This window comes from Neoarius graeffei, chromosome 11 (assembly GCF_027579695.1).
Source record: "Neoarius graeffei isolate fNeoGra1 chromosome 11, fNeoGra1.pri, whole genome shotgun sequence".
Taxonomy (NCBI): Eukaryota; Metazoa; Chordata; class Actinopteri; order Siluriformes; family Ariidae; genus Neoarius; species Neoarius graeffei.
This window is the reverse complement of record NC_083579.1, coordinates 8,147,587-8,174,606: the sequence shown is the minus strand read 5'-3', so window position 1 is coordinate 8,174,606 and position 27,020 is coordinate 8,147,587. Positions and strand designations below refer to the sequence as shown.

At 43.0% G+C, this 27,020-nt stretch overlaps 1 protein-coding gene across 1 annotated transcript in view; it reads right to left on the bottom strand.

Annotated features, from left to right (window-relative positions):
* Positions 1 to 27,020, bottom strand: part of actn2b (actinin, alpha 2b) — a 69,642-nt gene that overhangs the window by 21,249 nt on the left and 21,373 nt on the right. The window contains exons 4-9 of the mRNA XM_060932872.1: positions 15,859 to 15,945; positions 12,915 to 13,002; positions 7,146 to 7,224; positions 1,486 to 1,567; positions 1,086 to 1,171; positions 856 to 948 (exon numbers count right to left, since the gene is read on the bottom strand). Of these exons, the coding sequence (XP_060788855.1) occupies positions 856 to 948; positions 1,086 to 1,171; positions 1,486 to 1,567; positions 7,146 to 7,224; positions 12,915 to 13,002; positions 15,859 to 15,945 (515 nt within the window). The remainder of the gene's footprint in view (positions 1 to 855; positions 949 to 1,085; positions 1,172 to 1,485; positions 1,568 to 7,145; positions 7,225 to 12,914; positions 13,003 to 15,858; positions 15,946 to 27,020) is intronic.

The following is a 27,020-nucleotide window of genomic DNA, read 5'->3' as shown; positions in this document are numbered from 1 at the left end:
AAAAGAGGAAAAAAGAGAAGAGAAAAGAGAAGAAAAGTGAAGAGAAGAGAAATGAGACAAGACAGAAGAGATGGAAGAAGAGAAGGGGAGAAACAAGAAGAGACAAGACAGAAAGGAAGAGACAGAAGAAGGGAAAAGAGACAAGACGAGACAGAAGAAAAAGGGAAAGAGAAAAAGAAGAAATGAGACAGAAGAGAAAAGAGATAAGACAAGACAGAAGGGAAGAGACAGAAGAAGGGAAAAGAGACAAGACAAGACAAGACAGAAGGGGAGAGATAAAGAGGAAAAAAGTAAAGAGGAAAAAAGTAAAGAGAAGAGAAAAGAGAAGAAAAGTGAAGAGAAGAGAAATGAGACAAGACGAGACAGAAGAGACGGAAGAAGAGAAGGGGAGAGACAAGAAGAGACAAGACAGAAGGGAAGAGACAGAAGAAGGGAAGAGAGACAAGACGAGACAGAAGAAAAAGGGAAAGAGAAAAAGAAGAAATGAGACAGAAGAGAAAAGAGATAAGACAAGACAGAAGGGAAGAGACAGAAGAAGGGAAAAGAGACAAGACAAGACAGAAGGGGAGAGATAAAGAGGAAAAAAGTAAAGAGAAAAGAAAAGTGAAGAGAAGAGAAATGAGACAAGACAAGACAGAAGAGACGGAAGAAGAGAAGGGGAGAGACAAGAAGAGACAAGACAGAAGGGAAGAGACAGAAGAAGGGAAAAGAGACAAGACAAGACAGAAGAAGAAAAAGGGAAAGAGAAAAAGAAGAAATGAGACAGAAGAAGAGAAAAGAGACAAGACAGAAGGGAAGAGACCAGTGTCATAGATGCATATGTGTATGTGTGTGTGTGTATATATACACACACACCTCACTGGCCAGTCTCTCATAATCCTCCATCAGCTTCTCGTTCTCCTGATTCACCCCTAAAACTTTACAGATTCGGTTCGCTGCAGTCTCAGCCTGCACACAGACAGAAAAAAAAATGATGGTTGGATGGATGAAGGGATGAATGGAGAGATACAGCAGATGGATGATGGACGGATGTTAATTACTGAAGCACACATAATATACTGTATTCATACAAACACACACTATACCTGTTCTGCTCCAGCAAAAGCATGATAGAAGCAGGACACGTACGTCATTATGGCTCTCTCATCAGGTTTAGGAGTGTTCACAATGTCTAGAGGAGAGGAGATCAGATAACGGAGAAGAAAAGAAAGATAAGAAAACAAGAAAGCAAGAAATGTCTGGTTTTAAAATGACGAGGAGTAATAATCTATATACACACACACACAGGTATTTTGTTTCCCTACAATATTTAACATGTACTTTTGGCTTTGCTGCAAGACATGAGTGAATTATAGCTACTGATTTCAGCATTGGTGTAATTTTATAATTAATAATGACATTTTTCAAGCTCAAAACCTTTGAAGCTCATGATCGAGGCTTTGCCCACTTGTTACACCTAACAGTATTAAATACGGAAAGGATCACCTTCTGCATCCAGCATCTTCGGGATATCAAGGTATTTCTCTGCCACATCAAACGCCAGGTTCAGGTTCCCCAGAGGATCGTCCTGTACAGACCGAAGATATCCAGTGTTTATTCTTTCTGGCAAATTACAAATGACACATCGGCCCAATCCACACACACATGAGCAGATGTTAAAGGGTTAAAGTCAGTGGTGGTTTTAGTCTGGCTGAAAATAATAACTTTGTTTTTTCTTGAAAAGAGAGCGAGGGATTAGCCATGCTAGCCCTTTTATTCCTGCCGGCCCTTTCTTTAGGCTTACAACTGTCAGATAATCACGTGTAACAGAAGTATGGGTTTTATTTGAAGAACGTCTGAACAGAAATAGCAGAAATTAAATAACACACCCACAACAAAAACACCTCAAGTCCTTTTTTTTTTGGTCTTATTCACCACAGAAAGTTGACTCGAATGTAACCTTCAAAACTGCTTAATGTGACCTGAACGACCAACATGGCACATTTGAGGGTGTATTTACTTTTGTACCTCATACTGTAGGGTTCTTTCCTGAATTTCTAGCTGTTCATGTCTCAAGTCCCAAAACTGCTTTTCTATTCTCAGACGGATTTTGAACAGAGGACAACTGATCCTTCATGTGTCCATGAGTCAGGTCGGATATCTGGGGTACCCGTGTGTGTGTGTGTGTGTGTTTCTATGTATGCCAGTAAATGGCTACAGCAGATCCATAGGGACTTTCTGATGACCCTTTGGTAAGTAGAACACTGAGCCAGGTCAAAAACCTGAGGATTACCCTGACCATAGTTCTACCTGGAGCCAAAAGCAACAGCTGTGTGTGTGTGTGTGTTCGTTCAGTTCACCCCAGACTGAACTGGCTGGCCTGGCTTGTCTAAATAAATCTTTTGACTTCAACATCTAATAAAATCCTCAATGCCCTCAAACTCACTGGAGAGGATCACACATTAGCATACAAAGTGCTAAAGCAACTTAATTTCCATCGCTAGCTATTCCTATGTAACCCATCACTGTGTGTGTTAGGTAGCTATTGTTATCTAGTCCATTACAGTGTGTTTACATCAACTAGCTATTGCTACTAAAGCTAGAACTGTCTCTGTTTGTTAGCTAGTCCATTACAGAGCGTTTACATTTGCTAGCGATTGTTACTTCAGCTACAATTGTGTCTACAGTGGGGCAAAAAAGTATTTAGTCAGCCACCAATTGTGCAAGTTCTCCCACTTAAAAAGATGAGAGAGGCCTGTAATTTTCATCATAGGTATGCCTCAACTATGAGAGACAAAATGAGAAAAAAAAATCCAGAAAATCGCATTGTCTGATTTTTAAAGAATTTATTTGCAAATTATGGTGGAAAATAAGTATTTGGTCAATAACAAAAGTTCATCTCAATACTTTGTTATCTACCCTTTGTTGGCAATGACAGAGGTCAAACGTTTTCTGTAAGTCTTCACAAGGTTTTCACACACTGTTGCTGGTATTTTGGCCCATTCCTCCATGCAGATCTCCTCTAGAGCAGTGATGTTTTGGGGCTGTCGCTGGGCAACACGGACTTTCAACTCCCTCCAAAGATTTTCTATGGGGTTGAGATCTGGAGACTGGCTAGGCCACTCCAGGACCTTGGAATGCTTCTTACGAAGCCACTCCTTCGTTGCCCGGGCGGTGTGTTTGGGATCATTGTCATGCCGAAAGACCCAGCCATGTTTCATCTTCAATGCCCTTGCTGATGGAAGGAGGTTTTCACTCAAAATCTCACGATACATGGCCCCATTCATTCTTTCCTTTACACGGATCAGTCGTCCTGGTCCCTTTGCAGAAAAACAGCCCCAAAGCATGATGTTTCCACCCCCATGCTTCACAGTAGGTATGGTGTTCTTTGGATGCAACTCAGCATTCTTTCTCGTCCAAAACACGACAAGTTGAGTTTTTACCAAAAAGTTCTATTTTGGTTTCATCTGACCATATGACATTCTCCCAATCCTCTTCTGGATTATCCAAATGCTCTCTAGCAAACTTCAGACGGGCCTGGACATGTACTGGCTTAAGCAGGGGGACACGTCTGGCACTGCAGGACTTGAGTCCCTGGCGGCGTAGTGGGTTACTGATGGTAGCCTTTGCTACTTTGGTCCCAGCTCTCTGCAGGTCATTCACTAGGTCCCCCCGTGTGGTTCTGGGATTTTTGCTCACCATTCTTGTGATCATTTTGACCCCACAGGGTGAGATCTTGCGTGGAGCCCCAGATCAAGGGAGATTATCAGTGGTCTTGTATGTCTTCTATTTTCTAATAATTGCTCCCACAGTTGATTTCTTCACACCAAGCTGCTTACCTATTGCAGATTCAGTCTTCCCAGCCTGGTGCAGGTCTACAATTTTGTTTCTGGTGTCCTTTGACAGCTCTTTGGTCTTGGCCATAGTGGAGTTTGGAGTGTGACTGTTTGAGGTCGTGGACAGGCGTCTTTTATACTGATAACGAGTTCAAACAGGTGCCATTAATACAGGTAACGAGTGGAGGACAGAGGAGCCTCTTAAAGAAGTTGTTACAGGTCTGTGAGAGCCAGAAATCTTGCTTGTTTGTAGGTGACCAAATACTTATTTTACCGAGGAATTTACCAATTAATTCATTAAAAATCCTACAATGTGATTTCCTGGATTCTTTCCCCCCATTCTGTCTCTCATAGTTGAAGTGTACCTATGATGAAAATTACAGGCCTCTCTCATCTTTTTAAGTGGGAGAACTTGCACAATTGGTGGCTGACTAAATACTTTTTTGCCCCACTGTATGTTTGCTATCTATCATTATTAAGATAGATATACTTTATTGAAATTGTTTAATTGCTTATCTAGTCCATTACAGAGCATTTACATTTGCTAGCTATTGCTAATTAAGCTAGAATTATGTCTATGCTCAATAGCCATCATTATCTAGTCCATTACAGTGTGTTTACTTTTGCTAGCTATTGCCACTTATGTTATTGTGTCTATGTTAGTTAGCTATCGTTATCTAATTCATTACAGTGCGTTTACATTTGCTAGGTATTGCTACTTAAGCTATAATTGTGTGTTAGCTAGCTATTATTATCTAGTCCTTTCCAGTGTGTTTACATTTGCTAGGTATTGCTACTTAAGCTGTATTTATGTTTGGTGTTAGTTAGCCATCGTTATCTAGTCCATTACAGTGTGTTTACATTTGCTAGCTATTGTTACTAAAGCTATAATTGTGTCCATGTTAGTTAGCTATCGTTATCAAGTCCATTACAGAGCGTTTACTTTTGCTAGCTATTGCTACTTAAGATATAATTGTGTCTGTAAGTTAGCTATTGTTATCTAGTTCATTACAGTGCATTTACATTTGCTAGCTATTGCTACTTAAGCTGTATTTATGTCTATGTTAGTTAGCCATCGTTATCTAGTCCTTTACATTGGGTTTACATTAGGTAGCTTTTGTTTCTTCAGCTATAATTGTGTCCATGTTAGTTAGCTATCGTTATCTCGTCCATTACAGAACATTTACATTTGCCAGCTACTGCTACTTAAGCTGTATTTATGTATATGATAGTTAGCTATTGTTATCTAATCCATTACAGTGTCTTTACATTGACTAGCTTTTGTTACCTCAACTATAATTGTGTCCATGTTAGGCTACATCCACACGACAACGGCAATGAGATGTTATTTAAAAATATATCGCGTCCAACTGGGCAATGATCAGTAAAATATCAGGTCCATATGGCAACGCAACGCTTGCTGAAAACGATGCAATACACATGCCACACCTCTAGGGGCGCTGTAAGACGGTCCCTTCGGAGACACCAGAACAATAGAAGTAAGGACGCATGCGCATAAACTATTATGCGCGAGACTTCATATTAGCCACAAAGTCAGGAAAATCTGTTCATAAAATTACATTATAATGACCAAATACAATGAAAAGTATTTTTCCAGTCTCACCTGTGAAAGGTAATCCCATGTGATCTCGTTTGGACAGCAAACCTGTTGGTACAGTTAAACGCAGCTAATCTTTATTCTCCGCTTTGACCTCTCCAATATGGCGGCGAGGATGACGTATGATTCTACGCGGAAGGCGGCGTCTTTAATGGTCCGGAATAAATTGAATGCTACATGTTGATGGATTAATTTGTTATTTCTCACCTGTGAAAGGTAATCCCATGTGATCTCGTTTGGACGGTAAACCTGTTGGTACAGTTAAACGCAGCACATGAATCTTTATTCTCCGCTTTGACCTATCCAATATGGCGGCGAGGATGACGTATGATTCTACGCGGAAGGCGGTGTCTTTAATGGTCCGGAATAAATTGAATGCTACACGTTGATGGATTAATTTGCTCTTCTATACCCTTTTTGAGGAATGTATTGTAGGACTTAAACCAACATCTGAAGAGGTGAGATCGCTCCTTTTTTTCCCTATTTTTGCTGGCGGGATTGACTCTGCCCTAAGGGCAGAGTCTCTCTCTCTCTCTCTCACTTTGCACCATTACACAATAAATATTCACAGTGAAAATATTTTGTAAGCGCGTTTCATGAACCAAGTTATAGGATTTGTTGACAACTCGCATCAAGTTCGTTACACTTCTACCCGGCGTGAAGCACTCACAGTCATGTGGTTGTGATGTCATCGTAAACAAATCCGTTCTACTCATCCAGACGACTTCACAACGGCAACGTTGCCAGATCTTTCCACTCTGGAACCCGTTCTCAAAAAGATTGCGTTTTGGGCACCCAAAACGCCGGTGCCGTGTGGACGCCAGGCCTAAACGATAAGCAATTGTATCGGAGTCACCTGAATCCGTTGCCGTGTGGACCCTAGTTAGCTATCGTTATCGAGTCCATTACAGTGTGTTTACATTTGCTAGCTATTGCTACTTAAGCTATAATTGTGTCTGTTAGTTAGCTGTCATTATCTAGTCCACCACAGTGCCTAGATAGTATTTGAATTTTGTTGAAAATTGCAAAATGGAGTACTTATTAACTACATATTTATGTCCTGTTGTCCTTTAGCTTAGCATTAGCCATATCTGTATACTTATATTGTGTATTAGCAACAGTGGATTAATGTTACAGTTGTCCAGCCTCTGAAGTGATTTCCCCTGACAAACAGTGACTAAAATAGCACCAAAAGAACGTTCCCTGTCCATTCTTTATTTTAACCAGACGACTATGGCGCTGGCAGTTTATCACACGGCATCTGTCGGCTAAATTCCTGCAGCTATTCTGGGGTTGGAAAGCTCAGAGTCTCTCTGTTGTGTTCCGAGAAAAGTGTGATGAACTTTATTTGCTGTACGTTATACCAATTATATCACTAATCAAAAGCTGGCCATAGTTTAGATTCAGGATATTTATCAAAATATGTTCGTATTCTTAATGAACAACTAGCTTTTAGTCGTGGATTAAGAATTGTGAATCCCCCCCTCCCCTTTACAGGCTGCATGATTAGTCTGAGTGGTTAGTCTTTCTGAATCTCAAATACACAAATGAGGAAATTTTGTATGTTTGTATGTGATGTTATGACAGAAGTCACTTGTTAGCGTCAACCTCATGTCACGTCCACATTCATGTGACCATTTCAAAGAATTCAGAGAGTGTATCAGTGAGGTTAATATCAGGGGTCAAAGGTTAACTCAGGTCACACGGGACACCTTGTTGAGCTTGGCGTAGTCGATGAGGTCAGGCCTGTGCCTGTGGATGAGGGCGCAGAACGCCAGGCCGTCCTTCCAGCTTCATCATGCCGATTGAAAGGTCAGAAGGTCAAACATGTTACCAAAGACATTTCTGGTTGGTCATTTTTAGTAAACTGGAGTTGACGTACTAGCCTTTAGTCCATTAGGGTCATGGTCAGGTTGAAAAAGTTAAAAAAAAGGTAAAATAAAACTCCATTAGCATTAGAATTAGCATAAACCTCATTTATGCTAACGTTGTTGAATAGTAGTTCTGTTAAACACCTATAAGTACAGCCGTAGTTAAAGTGGACTGGATGGTGTTTTCCCATTCAGCTCTGTGTGAATTTTGAAAATGCAAATCAAAACATACATCAAAGAATCTGAATGGAAAAGGACGAAGTTAGAAACGTGGCTACATATGGAACAATTTGGAATAAATATAGAGCAATATGAAAGTGTATTGCTGCCACACCAGGAAAAAAAAAAAGTTAAAAATCAGTATCACGTAATAATTTGGTTTCACTTTATAACATAACTTTAAATTCATGTTGGAATCGATGGTTTGAATGAGGTGTGGACAGTAAACTGGGTAATGTGGCTCATTTACATGATTAATCAACTTCTATATCATGCTTGGGTTGAACTGCGGTAAAGTTGGAAATATATTCACAGATTCAAACTTCCTGGATCAATAACTCTGAAGCAAAACGTTGTTAAAACACAATAGTAGAGCAGATAAGCAGATGAATCGTGCACAAGATGATAAAAGCATGAAACTTTCAGGGTTTGTTCTTGAGGGCATAACAATTAATTTAAGATCTGGAGGCGCTCTCAGTTTGACCTTGGAGGTCAATTAGAGGTCATTGAGGCCATCAATAGGACATTTCTATGCACGAGAGCTGAAATGGGTGTGTTTTTGGGAGCAATTTTGCTAAAAATGTATAGTAAGTATAAATATGCATGTATTAAGGCATAATCAAGTAAATAAACATAAATAGATCTACACCCATAGAGGTAAATGAATGAAATAAACAAAAAACGTAATGATAATAACGTAAAATTGGGAAATGGCAGATGAACTGTAACTGATAGATACCCAGGTAAACTACATAAATTTAATCATTAAACTGGAAGGATTTCTTATCTGTTAGTGAAAACAAAACAGAATTGTTCCACTTTCTTTCTGTTCAAATTGCTGCCATGGCATTAGCTCCTGGCAAAGAAGTATATGCCACAAACGAAAAAAATGTCCTCAGCTCTCCTGTTGACTGTGATGTAAGTAATTTGGTTCCATGCACTCAAGAGGAGGCAGACACAAGGCTATTCCTTCATGTGGCAGATGCTGCTAAAAAGGGACTTAAGAATGTATTAGTTAGAACAGTGGATTCAGATGTGGTCGTCTTGGCAGTAGCTGTATTTCAGAAAGTTGACCTTGAAGAAATGTGGATAGCCTTTGGAACTGGTAGCACTTTCTGCTATATTGGCATCCACAAGGTGGTTGCTGCTCTTGGTCCTTCCACTAGCGATGCTTTGCTCGCATTTCATTCTTTCACTGGCTGTGATACAACATCAGCATTCTGTGGCCGTGGTAAGAAGACTGCTTGGGACACGTGGCTTGTGTACCCAGAAGTCACGGAGGCTTTTCACGAAATGTTGCAAATGCCACAAGAACTGAGTGACCTGTCTTTGTCACAGCTGGAACGCTTTGTTGTTCTCATTTATGACAGAACAAGTGCATGTGTAGGTGTCAATGAGGCACGGAAACATCTTTTCACACGAAAGTCAAGATCGTTGGAAAACATCCCCCCTACACAAGCTGCTTTGAGACAACACATCAGACGAGCCATGTATCAGGCTCATGTATGGAACCTTGCCTTGGTTATTAGGCCCCAGTTGCCAAGTCTTTCAGACTGGGGATGGGTTAACAGTGACGATGGATGGCAGCCACTTTGGACAACACTACCTGAGGCCTCACAGTCGTGCTATGAGCTTTTGCATTGTGGTTGCAAAAAGCGCTGTTGTGGTCACTGCAAATGCAAAAAGGCAGAATTGAAGTGTACTGCCCTTTGTGCATGTTCTGGAGACTGCAATGATTAGAATACTCACATTAGGCCTGTATCATTTGTATCACTCATTTGGAAGTCATTTTACAAAGTATATACTGCTTGGCAATATGCTACAAAATCATAAAAGTTGTTGAAATTGACATAACACATCATATATGTGGCAGATCACAGAATCCAGGGACACATGTCGGCCCGTGGGCATTTTGAGTTATTGACAGATTCAGAAAGTACAGTTTCTAAGCTTTCCAATGATGCCTTCCATGTGGAGATCTGACAATATTTGAAGAATGTGCGGCCTTTTGAAAGTGTATACTTCTTAAAACAGAAAAGGGAGAAAATCGCCCTCAAAGTTTTCCATCTCAGTTACTCTGGGTGTAGCACATAATGCTGCTCATTTGCATGACATTAAGGAAAGCCCTACCCCCTACGAGCTAGCACAATACTACTTTCATGTAAACAAAGATCACCACGTCAATTTTCCTTCCATGCAAAGTATGCCCAACACAATTATGAAGTACAAAAATAAGTCCTAAAGTATACTTTAACGTTTTGTGGTTGAAAAATTACTCACACCGTAAGAAAGAAAGATAGCACGATGATGACACAACTAACAACACTAGTTTCATGTAAAGCCTCGGTCACAACCGGCCGTACAGTACGTGCTCCTACGGCCAGTCTACACGCAAAAAAACGCAAGAAACGCACGAGAGCGCGCGTGTGATGTGCTGATTTTCAAGCCGCAGACCGGCCGCAGAGGTTCTTTGTCATGTCAAACAAACTCTACAGGCGCTTACGTTTTTTTTCAGGTTGCAAGACAAACTTACGGCCAACGCGCGTCTTTCTCCACGAACAAAAAAAAACCGCAGCGATTTGGGAAACGCCAAAAATCACACGGCCAAAAAAATCGTACGTCCGGTTGTGACCTAGGCTTAACCAAACCACAACACTCTCCGTTACATGCAAAAATAACCACACAGCCTTAGATTAATAAACTCACCCCATCAGAAAGAGAAACGGCGCCTTGCACACACCAATGCCTCCGATGGAATATAATCCTAGAACGGTCCATGTATCATCCAATCATTCAAGTATTCCATTCAATCTGGAAAACGAGGTTGCGTTTTTTTTTTTGCTAGAAATGGTGATCTCTGATGTAAATACCGTGTGTCTGTTTGCTTCGCGGTGTTTCAGCTCCTCTGCGCTCTGTTTAGTAACTCATTCCATAGTGAAATCACACGCCTGTATGCAGGTTAAGTAGCCATGCGCTCATCCCGGATCATACAGCTGATTCACGGAAAAAAAAAAAAAAAATGACTTTAAATCATCATGTGAATGTCCCATATGGTAATTTACCCACACCCCCCAGCAGGCTACAGTCCTGACAAAAACAAGACAATTTGCAACAAAAAATGTATGCTTTTCCAACAAAACAATCTATTATCTGAAATACTGATTGCATTCTTCAAGATCTCAACTTGCACATGATGGAAAAAACAAAAATCACAAATTTCGAAAAAAAAAAATGCTTCTTTTGTGATTATCTCGGATTCGTTTCGGCCGACATGTGTCCCTGGATTCGGTGAGCGGTCACATATTTTAGAGTGACCTTCATCTTAACCTTGACTTCTAAGTGTAATATCACTATAAATGGACCCTCATGACCTAGAAAAATGGAAATCCACATGTAATTACAATTTTTGTCACACTTGTATGATAAAATGCCCCAATTTTTAATCCTGTCCATTGAAATTGCACGTAACAAGGGTCGATGACCTCTAAATGTACTCCAAGGTCAAACTGAGAGCGCCTCCAGATCTTAAATTAATTGTTATGCCCTGGAGAACAAACCCTGAAAGTTTCATGCTTTTATCATGTTGTGCACAATTCTTATGTTTATAGGGCCTTAACAGCTCTACTACAACAGACCCCTCTTGCCTACTGTACCAAAGTAGACAACGGGCTACAACCTGATTTTAATCAAAATGAGTCGTTCTCCAGGCTGGACTAATAACACTGGTCTCTGTGCAGCCAGCTGTGAGACAAGTACGCAGGGAATTTTGGGGAATTTTTATTGGGAAAAATAATCAATAGCTTCATTCTTATTCAATGTAGTGTCACCAAAATCACTAACAGGAGACTGTTGACGTGTGCAGTGATTTTGGTGAAGTTATTGAATTTTTTCATAGCACCTCTTTTCAATCAGACGGTCCCTGCGCACTCATCTCACAGCCAGCTGCACAGAGAGAACAGCGTTTAGTCCAGCTCGGAGAACGACTCATTTTGATTAAAATGAGGTTGTAGCCCATTGTCTATGGAATCAATTTTGTGCCAAAATGTTCATACAATACTTTTGAAATATCAAACAAAAACGACAAATCAAAACACAAAAAAACAAGTCAATTTTTTTAGACTGGCAAACAAATTATTCATGTAATCGTGCAAAATATCAGTCTATTACTCTTCAGAAACCTTTTATTTTTGTTCCGCGTCTTTCTCGGTTTTGTTTGATGTAATTTATTTTGGTTGCGATTCCAGCTTTATCGTTTGCGCTCCCTGACTTTTTGCTTGCAGTTTTGGCACAAACTTCACGTGTGGGCGGGCTGTCCAGGAATGCATTCCTATTGGCTAACTTGTGTTTGACTGACAGCTACGCTCAGCCATTCCCTACTCGGATTCTGGCGGACTGTTTGACGAGTGACCGATCCATTGACGGTAAACAAGGATCGAGTGGACTTCAGTGGCGACTATGATATTGAATTAATTCAACAAAGTGTAATGGATCGGTCACTCGTCAAACAGTCCACCAGAATCCGAGTAGGGAATGGCTGAGCGTAGCTGTCAGTCAAACACAAGTTAGCCAATGGGAATGCATTCCTGGACAGCCCGCCCACACGTGAAGTTTGTGCCAAAACTGCAAGCAAAAAGTCAGGGAGCGCAAACGAGAAAGCTGGAACCGCAACCAAAATAAATTACGTCAAACAAAACCGAGAAAGATGCGGAACAAAAATAAAAGGTTTCTGAAGAGTAATAGACTGATATTTTGCACGATTACATGAATAATTTGTTTGCCAGTCTAAAAAAAATTAACTTTTTTTGTTTTTTTGTATTTTGATTTGTCGTTTTTGTTTGATATTTCAAAAGTATTGTATGAACATTTTGGCACAAAATTGATTCCGTAATTGTCTACTTTGGTACAGTAGGAAAGAGGGGTCTGTTGTGTTTTAACAACGTTTTGCTTCAGAGTTATTGACCCGGGAAGTTTGAATCTGTGAATATATTTCCAACTTTACCGCAGTTCAACCCAAGCATGAAATAGAAGTTGATTGAATCATGTAAATGAGCCATATTACCCAGTTTGTTCCCCACATACCGCCCAGTTTGTTCCCCATCCACTTCATTCAAACCATAGATTCAAACATGAGTTTAAAGTTATCAAATTATAAAATGAAACCAAATTATAGTATAATGTGAAAATATATTGTTATAACAATAAACTTTTCACATTATTACATGATACTGATTTTTTTTCTGGTGTGGTAGCAATACGCTTCCGTAGAACAACTCAATTTTTTTCTTATTTTATTCACCAGTAGTCTGTAGTCAGTTTATTTTTTTTTAAACGGTGTTCAAAAACTTTTGACTTGTGTTGTTTTTTTTTTGTGTCCAGCATTATTCAACTCACCTGACATGAAAGTTTTGGATGTTAACGTTCCTGTAGGGAGCCGTCTTCCTCTGGCACCACAAGAGCAGGCCTTCTTTAGCCGAGGTTTCTAAAAGCAGACAGCAAACAGTAATGGGGTTTAGTACGACTTCACGACACACCAAGCAACAGTCATTAGGAGGAGCATTGATGGTTTTGTACTTGGTGTACACACACACGCACAACAAAGAGTTGGGCGTTTGCTAGCTTCAGTGTAGCTTTAGGTATGGGTGACGCGGGCAGCCGCACACGGCGGCATCTTGCTGGGGGCGGCACGGGGCGTCTGCACAAAAATATTCTGAATGGTGACATCTGCATGATCGGATAATGATCAGTGATGTGATGTGTCACCGTGTGGGTCAGTCGGAGTGGGTGCCCTGATTCTAGTCTGTTAGCTAGGTAAGGTACTTCCTGGGAAGGTCTTCTCAGGCCATCCTTAAAAAAAATCCGTTTCCTGTCCACCGGGTGAGCAAAAAAATTTTCAGTCGGGAGGGAGGGATTTTTTTTTTTTTTATGGATGGATAAGAAATCGCAATGCTGTGTTTGCTTTTTCTTTCAGTACTTTTTTATTACAAAAGCAGACACATTTAATAAAATGACAGTTTAATCAACTGAAACTTGTACAAAAACTTTAAGTTAGCATTTTAAATGCTGACTGCAACTTTTGCAAAACTTTTACAAAGGTACTTAAAATGTCCGACACACGGACTTTTTGTAGTTTTAAATCGACCGTTAGGCCTAGTTCGGATAAAATTACACTATTAAAATGATCACTGAATGATTTGTTTTTCTGAATCTTTACTATTTTGTTGTTCGCTAGAATACCATTTTGCGATTTCACACTTAAGCAAATGTTTGAAAACTCCGGATCTCCTTCCTTCATGGTGGCTGCCATTTTTTTGTGCCGCACGGCGCATGCGCAGAGCTGATTCAGTTCAGAGTGCGCGTGTAGGCAGTAGTGTGTCGGAGGGGACAGAAGCAGAGATGACGCTTATTTTGTCTCCGGTAAACCAGTCTTCTCTTGTTCAATTATGTGCTGGCATCAAAAGACACCGTTGGTTGTAAATGAACCCAAACTGAGTGGTTGGAGTGTATTTTCATACACAAATGGAGAAATGTTCGCCGAGTGTGTAATTGTGTAGCCCCACTGCAGACCGTTGTCGTTGTTAATTCATAGCATGCTCAGCTGCGTGAATGTGTCATGCACCAAAAATAAGAGATTTACAAGCCAGGAACGCCTCATGATGCAATACGCAAGAAAAGAAAGAAGATTTACTGCCATTTTACTTTGTATTTGAGTAAAGTGAATAAATAAATGGTCTGTGGAAAATACATTTAATCCTGGGAACTGCGTGCACAGGAGTTTATTTTGTGTTTACTCCCCCCCCCCCCCCCCCCGGCTGGCTACTTATTTGTCATGGCTGGCTAGTATGAGCCTTAGTGGAAAGCCCTGGGAATGCGGAAATGTCAAGTTCGATTTTAGATTTACGAACCCGAAAAAAATGTCGAAAAACCGGCGTTAAAAAAAAAATTTCAACCGCACAAACAGCACTCACCCGGCCGGTGGACCGGAAACAGAACATTTTTTAATAATGGCCTCAGAAGTATGTGATGGGGAGAGGGGTGGGGGTTGAATTCCGGTCTCTGCACTGGAAGCCTAAGGTAAGGAGAAGGGGGAAATTGATCAAATAGTGCCCCTCTAACTTTGTAAAGAGCTCTTCTTCTGGCTGTTCCCATTTGGGCTCTCCACAGCTGATAATGTCCCTCCATCTCCTCCTGTCCTCTGTATCTTTTTCTGTCACACCAACCGTCCTTCACCACATCCATAAATCTTATCGTCGGTCTTCCTCTTTTCCTTCCACCTGGCAACTCCATCTCCATCATTCTTTTCCCAATATACCCTGGATCTCTCGTCTGTACGTGTCCAAACCAAGCTGTTTAAAACCATTGTGTTGTTTGTGGAAGAATTCAGAGCTTTTCGGAAACAATCATTCAGTACTGGTATTTCTTTGTGGTAACTCCTTTCGTGTAAGTGCGTTTTTGGGATTCGAACATCCACGACACAACATGATACTGAAGGTGTGAAGAACAAACAGCTTGAGCAAAATTAAATCAAAAGAAGATGAAAGACTCAAACCCCGCCTTTATTTTATGCTCCAGGTGTAACTTTTACACGTGATCGTACCGTAATATGAAATTTATCGCGTGGCATCGGGTCTGCACTGCGTTTTCTATTCAAACTGAAAGACTGTTGATGGAGTGGTCTTACATCAGCGTTCCTGACTTGGCTCCCTGATAAACGCCACTTACACCTTTCAATCTCATCACTCCTCAAATAACACAGGAGTAAACAAGGCAGCACTGCCATTTCCCTCGGTTACAAAGGAATCCAGTCGCCGTCGGTGTGTTAATGGATCGGCTCCATGGGCAAACAGTGCTGCGAGTGTTGTCCTGCATGACTTTAATATGTACCCTCATCACCAGCCACTTTATTAGGAACACCCATACATCCACCTGCTGTTTGATGCGGTTCTCTAATCAGCCGATCGCTTCGAATCTTGGTTCGACAATGATTGGTTCATTGTCTTTTTTTTTTAAGCATAAGGACCAATTTTCAATTGGGACGCGAACCCTGTTATTGTCCCTTGCCACTATGTTTATTGTTTTGTATTTAATTGTATTTAATTTTAGGGGGGTTTTTTTGTGTGTTTATTATAATTAATTACTTTTTTGTGGCGAATTGCAATAAACTACACTAAACCAAACACATGCATGCACATTGCATTAACATGTACAACAGATGTGCTAAATAAATGCAGGACACATGCATTATTATATAGAATTCATCGTTATCATCATTATTATTTCATATCTCTGATTTCTGATTTACTGTGCTGTATACCGTGTTTTGGTATTATTTGTGTACCTTCTATGGAGATATCCTGAATGGCAAATCTCAGGATGATTGTCCAGATCATTCCGAGAGTCATCTTCACGTTGCCGTCCACGATTTCTGCACACACAGCACATCAGTACACACTACTCAGTGTATCCACAGCGCAGCTGGAGTCGTATGAATAGACAAATCCACAAATCATACAACCCCGATTCCAAAAAAGTTGGGACAAAGTACAAATTGTAAATAAAAACAGAATGCAATAATTTACAAATCTCAAAAACTGATATTGTATTCACAATAGAATATAGACAACATATCAAATGTCAAAAGTGAGACATTTTGAAATTTCATGCCAAATATTGGCTCATTTGAAATTTCATGACAGCAACACATTTCAAAAAAGTTGGGACAGGGGCAATAAGAGGCTGGAAAAGTTAAAGGTACAAAAAAGGAACAGCTGGAGGACCAAATTGCAACTCATTAGGTCAATTGGCAATAGGTCATTAACATGACTGGGTATAAAAAGAGCATCTCAGAGTGGCAGCGGCTCTCAGAAGTAAAGATGGGAAGAGGATCACCAATCCCCCTAATTCTGCGCCGACAAATAGTGGAGCAATATCAGAAAGGAGTTCGACAGTGTAAAATTGCAAAGAGTTTGAACATATCATCATCTACAGTGCATAATATCATCAAAAGATTCAGAGAATCTGGAAGAATCTCTGTGCGTAAGGGTCAAGGCCGGAAAACCATACTGGGTGCCCGTGATCTTCGGGCCCTTAGACGGCACTGCGTCACATACAGGCATGCTTCTGTATTGGAAATCACAAAATGGGCTCAGGAATATTTCCAGAGAACATTATCTGTGAACACAATTCACCGTGCCATCCGCCGTCGCCAGCTAAAACTCTATAGTTCAAAGAAGAAGCCGTATCTAAACACGATCCAGAAGCGCAGACGTCTTCTCTGGGCCAAGGCTCATTTAAAATGGACTGTGGCAAAGTGGAAAACTGTTCTGTGGTCAGACGAATCAAAATTTTAAGTTCTTTATGGAAATCAGGGACGCCGTGTCATTCGGACTAAAGAGGAGAAGGACGACCCAAGTTGTTATCAGCGCTCAGTTCAGAAGCCTGCATCTCTGATGGTATGGGGTTGCATTAGTGCATGTGGCATGGGCAGCTTACACATCTGGAAAGACACCATCAATGCTGAAAGGTATATTCAGGTTCTAGAGCAACATATGCTCCCATCCAGATGACGTCTCTTTCAGGGAAGACCTTGCATTTTCCAACATGACAATGCCAAACCACATACTGCATCAATTACAGCATCATGGCTGCGTAGAAGAAGGGTCCGGGTACTGAACTGGCCAGCCTGCAGTCCAGATCTTTCACCCATAGAAAACATTTGGCGCATCATAAAACGGAAGATATGACAAAAAAGACCTAAGACAGTTGAGCAACTAGAATCCTACATTAGACAAGAATGGGTTAACATTCCTATCCCTAAACTTGAGCAACTTGTCTCCTCAGTCCCCAGACGTTTACAGACTGTTGTAAAGAGAAAAGGGGATGTCTCACAGTGGGAAACATGGCCTTGTCCCAACTTTTTTGAGATGTGTTGTTGTCATGAAATTTAAAAATCACCTAATTTTTCTCTTTAAATGATACATTTTCTCAGTTTAAACATTTGATATGTCATCTATGTTCTATTCTGAATAAAATATGGAATTTTGAAACTTCCACATCATTGCATTCCGTTTTTATTTACAATTTGCACTTTGTCCCAACTTTTTTGGAATCGGGGTTGTACATACACTTTGTATAATATGTAGATGGTATCTATCTATCCATCCATCCATCCATCTATCAACATAGGTGTCAACCCCCAAGGATTTCTGACAGGGATATATGGACTCCAGAGGGGGTTGCGGGCGGATACCCCCCGCAGGCCGAAATCTTTTGAAATTTTGACATCAATAAGGTGTAAAATGGTGCATTCTGGCATAGTGAAAGCTGTTTTTTGTAACTTACTATCACATCAATATGTAATTGTCACATGTTTAAACTCAAGCAAAACAAGCAACATTAAAGGGAAACTTGAATAACGCCTGCATATTTTATTTCCACCTGAGACAGGCAGCACCTCACAACATTCAGGCTAATCAGATCAATATGTAATTGTCAAATGTTTAAACTCAAGCAAAACGAGGAATATTAAAGGGAAACTTGAATAACTCCTGCATTTTTTATTTCCATCTGAGACAGGCAGCACCTCACAAAATTCAGGCGAATCAGAAGTATTACTTCCATCGTGATGAACATGATCTAGTTCTCACTACCTTATTTAAAAGTCATGACTATCATAAATTGGGTCAAGTAACTATTCCAAAGATGTCCCTTTAATAACTACACAACACCTTTAAAAAGTTTCTATGCTACAATTTTCACATTTATATCACTTAAATTTTCAAATAAACAACAGCACCTTGCAAAATATTACAATGCATCATGACATTTCAAATTTATACTTTAATTCAATGCTCATCATATAAGCAAAAAAGCACCTTGATATTTATATCAACTAAATTTTCAAATAAACAGCACCTTACAGGGCATAAATGTTGTAAATGACATGTTTGACACGGACGGCCTGCGTTCATTTCAGAATCTTAAAATCACATTTAATCTACCTGCTTCATCATACTTTGTCTACCTCCAGCTACGTTCTGCTCTTAGAGCATATGGCGTGCCATGGGACCGTCCACCTATAATTCATCCACTGTTAAAATGGGTTCAACCCTCTGATAACTTAAGAGGCAGAGTCTCTCTGGTTTACAACAATTTACTACACAAGTCTGCTGGTGAACTAGCCATAGAGAAAATATGGGACAGAGAACTCTCCACATACAATCAAGAACTGGATTGGGATGAAATATGGCTCAATCTCTCTCAAAGTTCAAAGAATCTAGCTCACCAGCTAATTCATTACAAAACTATCCATAGAGTGTATGCAACCCCTTACAGGAAGTTCCAGATGAACCGTGCCCCAAGCCCTATCTGTAACATTTGTAATGCTCTACCTGGCACGTTTTTACATATGTTCTGGGAGTGTCCCATAATTGCAGATCTGTGGTCTAGTGTAATAAAGGACCTCTCAAAACTGCTGGGCATCAATATCCCAAAAACACCACACATTTGTCTTCTGAATGACATCACTGATCTAGATTATGTCCTTATCCAACAGAGAATGTTGATGACAGGCTTTACAGCCGCCAAAAAAGTAATTTTGCAATTATGGATTAACCCCCAGGTTCCACCTCGTTGTTAGGGTTTTGCTGGGATTCGAACCTGGTTCGTTGGTGTGATAATCCAGCAAACCCCCACTAGGCCACCAGGGGGATGACTCAAATGCAGAGGCGTGAGGCGGAAGTAGAAAAAGAATCAAAAGGTTTATTTAAACTATATACACTATATACAGGGCAAAACAAAAGACAAAAAAAAAAACCAAAGAGTATAATCCAAAAGAAAAGCAAAGTGCAAAAATTCAAAAGCTAAGAAGATCAAAAAACACAGTACAAAGGAAACTGGAGATAAACATAACAGCACAAAGACTCCGTGACAAGAGGACTGAACTCAGGGGTATAAATAGACAAACTAATTAAGGACACAGGTGAAGATAATTAGGCAATTAACACAAACACAAAACACAGGAACAGTGGCGGCCTCTAGAGGCCAAAATAAACACGACATGAAAAGGAAATAACAGCGGCCTCTAGAGGCCAAAACAGTCCTAGTCCTAACAGGACCCCCCCCTCTAGGAGCGTCTCCTGACGTTCCCAGGGCGATCCGGATGGGCCGAATGGAAGTCCTGACATAGTTCTTTATCAAGGACATCCCGAGCAGGAACCCAGCAGCGCTCCTCAGGACCATAGCCCTCCCAGTCCACCAGATATTGCAACCCGCCGCGGACCCGGCGGGAGTCAAGCAGGCGATTCACAGTGAACACAGTCTGCCCCTGGAAGATGCGGGGGGGTGGGGGGTTCCTAGGGGCAGGGGCATACGTAGACGTCAGTACGGGCCGTAACAGGGAAACATGGAAAGTGGGGTTGATCCTCAGAGTCCGGGGCAACTGGAGCCGGTAGGAGACAGGGTTCACCCTGCGCACCACCTTGAAGGGGCCAATGTAGCGAGGAGCAAGCTTGCGGTTCTCCACCCGCAGTGGAAGGTCCTTAGTGGACAGCCAAACACGCTGCCCAGGGCGGAAAGCGTGTGCAGGTCTTCTATGGCGGTTGGCCTGAGTCTGGTTGGTTCTGGAGGTCTGTATGAGGGTCTTCCTGACCTTGCTCCAGGTCTTGCGACACCGTCTCACATATTGGTTGACCGAGGGCACCCCCGCGTCCTCCTCCTGGTCCGGGAACAGAGGTGGCTGGAACCCGAATTGGCACTGGAATGGCGACAGCTTGGTGGCCGATGACTGCAGGGTGTTGTGGGCGTACTCCGCCCATGGCAGCCAGGTGCTCCACGATGTCGGGTTATCCATAGCCAGGCCTCGCAGGGTGGTTTCCAGGTCCTGGTTGAGCCTCTCCGTCTGACCATTGGACTGTGGGTGAAACCCAGAGGAGAGGCTGGCAGTGGCTCCGATGACCTTGCAGAACCCGTGCCACACTCGGGAGGAGAACTGGGGCCCTCGGTCTGAGACGATGTCCTGTGGAAGACCAAAGACTCGGAAGACATGATTAAACAAAAGTTTCGCAGTTTCAAGAGCAGAGGGGAGTTTGCACAGTGGTATGAAGCGGCAGGCCTTGGAGAATCTGTCAACTAAGACCAAAATGACCGTGTTACCTTGTGACTCAGGGAGACCCGTGATAAAGTCGACTGCCACGTGGGACCAGGGACGCCGGGGAATGGTCAGAGGATGCAGGAGACCCTGGGGACGCTGTCGTGGGTTCTTGGTTCTGGTGCAAACCTCACAGGACAGGACAAATGACCTTACTTCCTTCTCCATGTTAGGCCACCAGAAGCGTCTTTTCAGGAAGTCCAGGGTCCTCCGAGCTCCCGGGTGGGCGGTGAGAGGGGAAGAGTGACCCCACTGGAGAACCTTGGCCCGGGCTTGATGTGGGACGTACAAGAGGCCTGGTGGCCCCGTCCCAGGACCGGGGTCCTGGCGTTGGGCTCGTCGGACAGCCTCCTCAATACCCCAGCGGACAGGGGCCACAATCCGGGACACAGGGATAATAGGCCCGACTTCATTCTCCCTGTTAGTGGCAGAGAACAGTCTGGACAGTGCGTCAGGTTTGGTGTTCTTGGAGCCGGGGCGGTATGAGAGGGTGAAGTCAAACCGACTGAAAAACAGGGCCCACCTAGCCTGTCGAGGGTTCAGTCTCTTGGCTTGCTGGAGGTACTCCAGGTTCTTGTGGTCAGTCCAAACCAGGAATGGATGTTGTGCTCCCTCCAGCCAGTGCCTCCACTCCTCAAGGGCCAGTTTGACCGCTAGCAGTTCTCGATCCCCCACATCGTACCGGGACTCAGCAGGACTCAGGCGGTGGGAGAAGTAAGCGCAGGGGTGCAGCTTTCCTTCCGAACGTTGAGAGAGCACCGCGCCGACACCACTGTCCGAGGCGTCCACCTCCACGATGAATGGTTGGGAGGTGTCCGGGAGAACCAGAATGGGTGCCGTGCAGAAGCGGTCCTTGAGGTCTTTGAACGCCTTTTCTGCCTGAGGAGACCAGCCATAAGATCCACCTGTCCCTTTAGTGAGGTCTGACATGGGTGCTGCCACAGAACTGAAGTTCCTGATGAACTTGCGGTAGAAGTTAGCGAATCCTAAGAACCGCTGAACCTCCTTAACGGACTTGGGAGTAGGCCAATCCCGGACGGCCAGGGTCTTGGCAGGGTCCATTTGGAGTTGGCCTGTCCGTACAATAAATCCCAGAAAGGAGACCTCGGGAACATGAAATTCGCATTTCTGGGCCTTGGCGAACAGATTGTTCTGTAGCAGCCTCTGGAGAACCTGGCGGACATGGTGGCGGTGCTCCTGCACGGTCTTGGAAAAGATAAGGATGTCGTCGAGGTAGACAAAAACGTATAGGTTAATCATGTCCCTTAAGACGTCGTTGATTAGGGCCTGAAAAACAGCTGGTGCGTTGGTGAGTCCGAAGGGCATCACCTGGTATTCGTAGTGCCCAGACGGGGTGTTAAAGGCAGTCTTCCACTCGTCTCCCTGTCGGATACGGATGAGGTGGTATGCGTTCCGTAGGTCCAACTTGGTGAAGACGGTGGCGCCTTGGAGCAGGTCGAAAGCTGTGGACATCAGCGGAAGGGGATATCGGTTGCGCACAGTGATCTTATTCAGGCCCCTGTAATCAATACATGGTCGGAGCCCCCCATCCTTCTTGCCGACAAAGAAGAAGCCGGCTCCAGCAGGTGAAGTGGAGGGTCGAATAAACCCAGAGACCAGGGCATCTTTGAGGTATTCCTCCATGGCCTTGCGTTCTGGCTGAGAGAGTGAAAACAGTCTGCCACGAGGAGGGGTAGTCCCAGGGAGCAAGTCGATGGCACAGTCGTAGGCCCGGTGCGGAGGAAGAACGGCGGCCCTGCTCTTGCTGAATACCTCCTTGAGATCCCAGTACTCTGTGGGAACTTGAGATAACTCGGTGAGATCAGGGGGCTCGGCAGGAGACACAGGAGAGCTAGAGAGCAGACAAGAGGCATGGCATGCAGGGCCCCATTCCACAACCTGGCTTGTTACCCAGTCTATGCGAGGGTTGTGGCGAGTAAGCCAAGGAAGGCCTAGAATAACTGGGAACTCAGGTGAAGGAATCAGGTGCAGGGATATTTCTTCCTTGTGACCTTGAGACTGGAGGAAGACTGGAGAAGTAACTTGGGTGACTCTTCCATCACCTAACGCTTGGCCATCGAGGGCAGACACAGACAGAGGGACTTCAAGAGGTGCAGTAGGTATATTGATGCTTTGGGCGAAGTGAATATCCATAAAGTTCCCAGCCGCCCCTGAGTCTATCAAAGCTTGACAAGAGTGGACAGACTCACCCCAGGAGATGGAGACCGGGATGTAGATTCCTTGGCCAGGGAGTCCGGGAGAGAGGGTAGGCCCCGTCACAACCCTCCCTCGGCTGGACGGGGCGGTCCTTTTCCCAAGAGTTCGGGACATGATGCTCGGAAGTGACCAGGCTTGCCACAGTAGATGCAGCACTTGTCCCTCCTTCTGCGCTCCCTCTCAGATGCGGAGAGGCGAGTACGACCCACTTGCATGGGTTCTGGACAGTCACTGAAGGAGGTAGACGGTCTCCAGGTAGAGGTAGGGAGGCTGGGGGGGCTCAAGGCTTGGTGGCGTTCTCTCATCCTGTTGTCCAGACGAATAGCATGTGAGATGAGGGTTTCGAGGTCACTTGGGCATCCAATAGAGGCCAGACCGTCCTTGATGGGGTCAGACAGACCATGGTGGAAGGCTGACACCAGGGCAGTCTCGTTCCATCCACTTACTGCTGCGAGTGTTCGGAACGAGATGGCGTAATCTGCGACGCTTCCTCCTTGCCGGATGGACATGAGCTTTCGGGCTGCGTCGGTACTGATGTCTGCCTGATCGAAGACCCGAAGCATCTCTTCAGAAAACAGCTGGAAATCAAAGCACTCAGGTCCCTGTCTTTGCCAGATAGCAGTAGCCCAGGCTCGCGCCTTACCAGCTAATAAGGTGATCACAAAGGCAATCTTGCGGCGATCCGTAGTGTAGGTGGTAGGCTGAAGCTCAAAGGTGAGTTGACACTGGGTAAGGAACTCTCGGCACTCACTGTGCTTGCCGTCATACCTCTGTGGTGCAGGAAGGCTGGGTTCGCGAGGTGAAGAAGGCAGCATTGCAGGAGGCACTGGAGCAGGAGTGGGAGCTGGATCAGGAGCAGGAACTGGATCAGGAGCAGGAGATGCAGGCAGAGATGTCAGCTGTGCCAGGGTTTTCCCAATTTGCTGAAGCAGTTCCTCATGGCGAGCGAGGGCCTCACGTTGGCTGGTGAGCGTACGTCCATGAGCGTCCATGGTCGCTCCGAAGCGTGTCAAAGCTGCCATAATTCCCTGAAGGTTGGCCGGGTAGACAGTTGAAGCAGCCTCTGCTGAGTCGGTCATGACGGAGTCTTTCTGTTAGGGTTTTGCTGGGATTCGAACCTGGTTCGTTGGTGTGATAATCCAGCAAACCCCCACTAGGCCACCAGGGGGATGACTCAAATGCAGAGGCGTGAGGCGGAAGTAGAAAAAGAATCAAAAGGTTTATTTAAACTATATACACTATATACAGGGCAAAACAAAAGACAAAAAAAAAAACCAAAGAGTATAATCCAAAAGAAAAGCAAAGTGCAAAAATTCAAAAGCTAAGAAGATCAAAAAACACAGTACAAAGGAAACTGGAGATAAACATAACAGCACAAAGACTCCGTGACAAGAGGACTGAACTCAGGGGTATAAATAGACAAACTAATTAAGGACACAGGTGAAGATAATTAGGCAATTAACACAAACACAAAACACAGGAACAGTGGCGGCCTCTAGAGGCCAAAATAAACACGACATGAAAAGGAAATAACAGCGGCCTCTAGAGGCCAAAACAGTCCTAGTCCTAACACTCGTAAACTTTGGATTAATTACTTGGACAATATCGTTAATTTAGAATATCACACAGCTAGACTAAACAAGGCCATGCCTTCCACTTTACAGAAATGGCAATCATTCCTAGGTAGAATTCAAGATTTAAGTAAATCCCCTCTTCAGTGAGTGTACCTACAGTATGTCTACATAATTTTAATTTGTATTACTACCATTATTGTGTTTTGTTTTTGGCTGAGTGCTTTTTTCTTCTTATGTTTTTACTTATCTGTTTTTCTCTTTCCTTGTAATGCCCTTGTGGGCCATACCCTGGTACAGTGGTGCTTGAAAGTTTGTGAACCCTTTAGCATTTTCTATATTTCTGCATAAATATGACCTAAAACATCATCAGATTTTCACACAAGTCCTAAAAGTTGATAAAGAGCACCCAGTTAAACAAATGAGACAAAAATATTATACTTGGTCATTTATTTATTGAGGGAAATGAAGCAATATTACACATCTGTGAGTGGCAAAAGTATGTGAACCTTTGCTTTCAGTATCTGGTGTGACCCCCTTGTGCAGCAATAACTGCAACTAAACGTTTGCGGTAACTGTTGATCAGTCCTGCACACTGGCTTGGAGGAATTTTAGCCCGTTCCTCCGTACAGAACAGCTTCAACTCTGGGATGTTGGTGGGTTTCCTCACATGAACTGCTCGCTTCAGGTCCTTCCACAACATTTCTATTGGATTACGGTCAGGACTTTGACTTGGCCATTCCAAAACATTAACTTTATCCCTCTTTAACCATTCTTTGGTAGAACGACTTGTGTGCTTAGGGTTGTTGTCTTGCTGCATGATCCACCTTCTCTTGAGATTCAGTTCATGGACAGATGTCCTGACATTTTCCTTTAGAATTCGCTGGTATAATTCAGAATTCATTGTTCCATCAATGATGGCAAGCCGTCCTGGCCCAGATGCAGTAAAACAGGCCCAAACCATGATACTGCCACCACCATGTTTCACAGATGGGATAAGGTTCTGATGCTGGAATGCAGTGCTTTCCTTTCTCCAAACATAACGCTTCTCATTTAAACCAAAAAGTTCTATTCTGGTCTCATCCGTCCACAAAACATTTTTCCAATAACCTTCTGGCTTGTCCACGTGATCTTTTACAAACTGCAGATGAGCAGCAATGTTCTTTTTGGAGAGCAGTGGCTTTCTCCTTGCAACCCTGCCATGCACACCATTGTTGTTCAGTGTTCTCCTGATGGTGGACTCATGAACCTTAACATTAGCCAATGTGAGAGAGGCCTTCAGTTGCTTAGAAGTTACCCTGGAGTCTTTTGTGACCTCGATGACTATTACACACCTTGCTCTTGGAGTGATCTTTGCTGGTCGACCACTCCTGGGGAGGGTAACAATGGTCTTGTATTTCCTCCATTTGTACACAATCTGTCTGACTGTGGATTGGTGGAGTCCAAACTCTTTAGAGATGGTTCTGTAACCTTTTCCAGCCTGATGTGCATCAACAACGCTTTTTCTGAGGTCCTCAGAAATCTCCTTTGTTTGTGCCATGATGCACTTCCACAAACACGTGTTGTGAAGATCAGACTTTGATAGATCCCTGTTCTTTAAATAAAACAGGGTGCCCACTCACACCTGATTGTCATCCCATTGATTGAAAACACCTGACTCTAATTTCACCTTTAAATTTACTGCTAATCCTAGAGGTTCACATACTTTTGCCACTCACAGATATGTAATATTGGATCATTTTCCTCAATAAATAAATGACCAAGTATAATATTTTTGTCTCATTTGTTTAACTGGGTTCTCTTTATCTACTTTTAGGACTTGTGTGAAAATCTGATGATGTTTTAGGTCAATTTATGCAGAAATATAGAAAATTCTAAAGGGTTCACAAACTTTCAAGCACCACTGTATATGGACTGAAAGGACTATATGGACTGTATGCATCTATCCATGTGTACCAGAAGGTTTCTTTTTAATGAATGTATTGTGTAACCGTCTGCCCCCCCCCCCAAGAAAAAACAATAAAAAAGTTGATCACAAAAAAAATAAACAGCACCTTGCAAAGTAAATATGTCATTACATTGCACATTTATATATCAATGCTCAAATAAGCAAGCAGCACCTTGACATTCAAATAAACTTGAGGGAGATGTCAGCACCTAGCAAAATATATCCAAAAGTATATCATGACTTCACATTTACACACCAATTCAATGTTAAAAAATCATACAAACAGTACTTTGCAAAGTTTACCAAAAAAAGATATCATGGCATTTCATCTCATCTCATCCCATATCCGATTCGTACATTGGGGGAGTGCCTGTTAGAGAGCGCACTTGTCCTGGGCCATCGGCATAGTGAGGTAGGGTGGCCAGTTCCTTTCCTCGCCACCTTTAACTTCCCCAGTGTTTCCACCAGGTCCCCATTCACTGCTGGGTGGACAGGGAGCGAGCCCCAGATCCCCATCGAGCCGAGGCTCAAACCAGGGACCGTTCGCTTAGTGGTCAAGCACTCTAACCACTTGGCCACCTGCACTCCTCATGGCATTTCAAATTTATATCAATTCA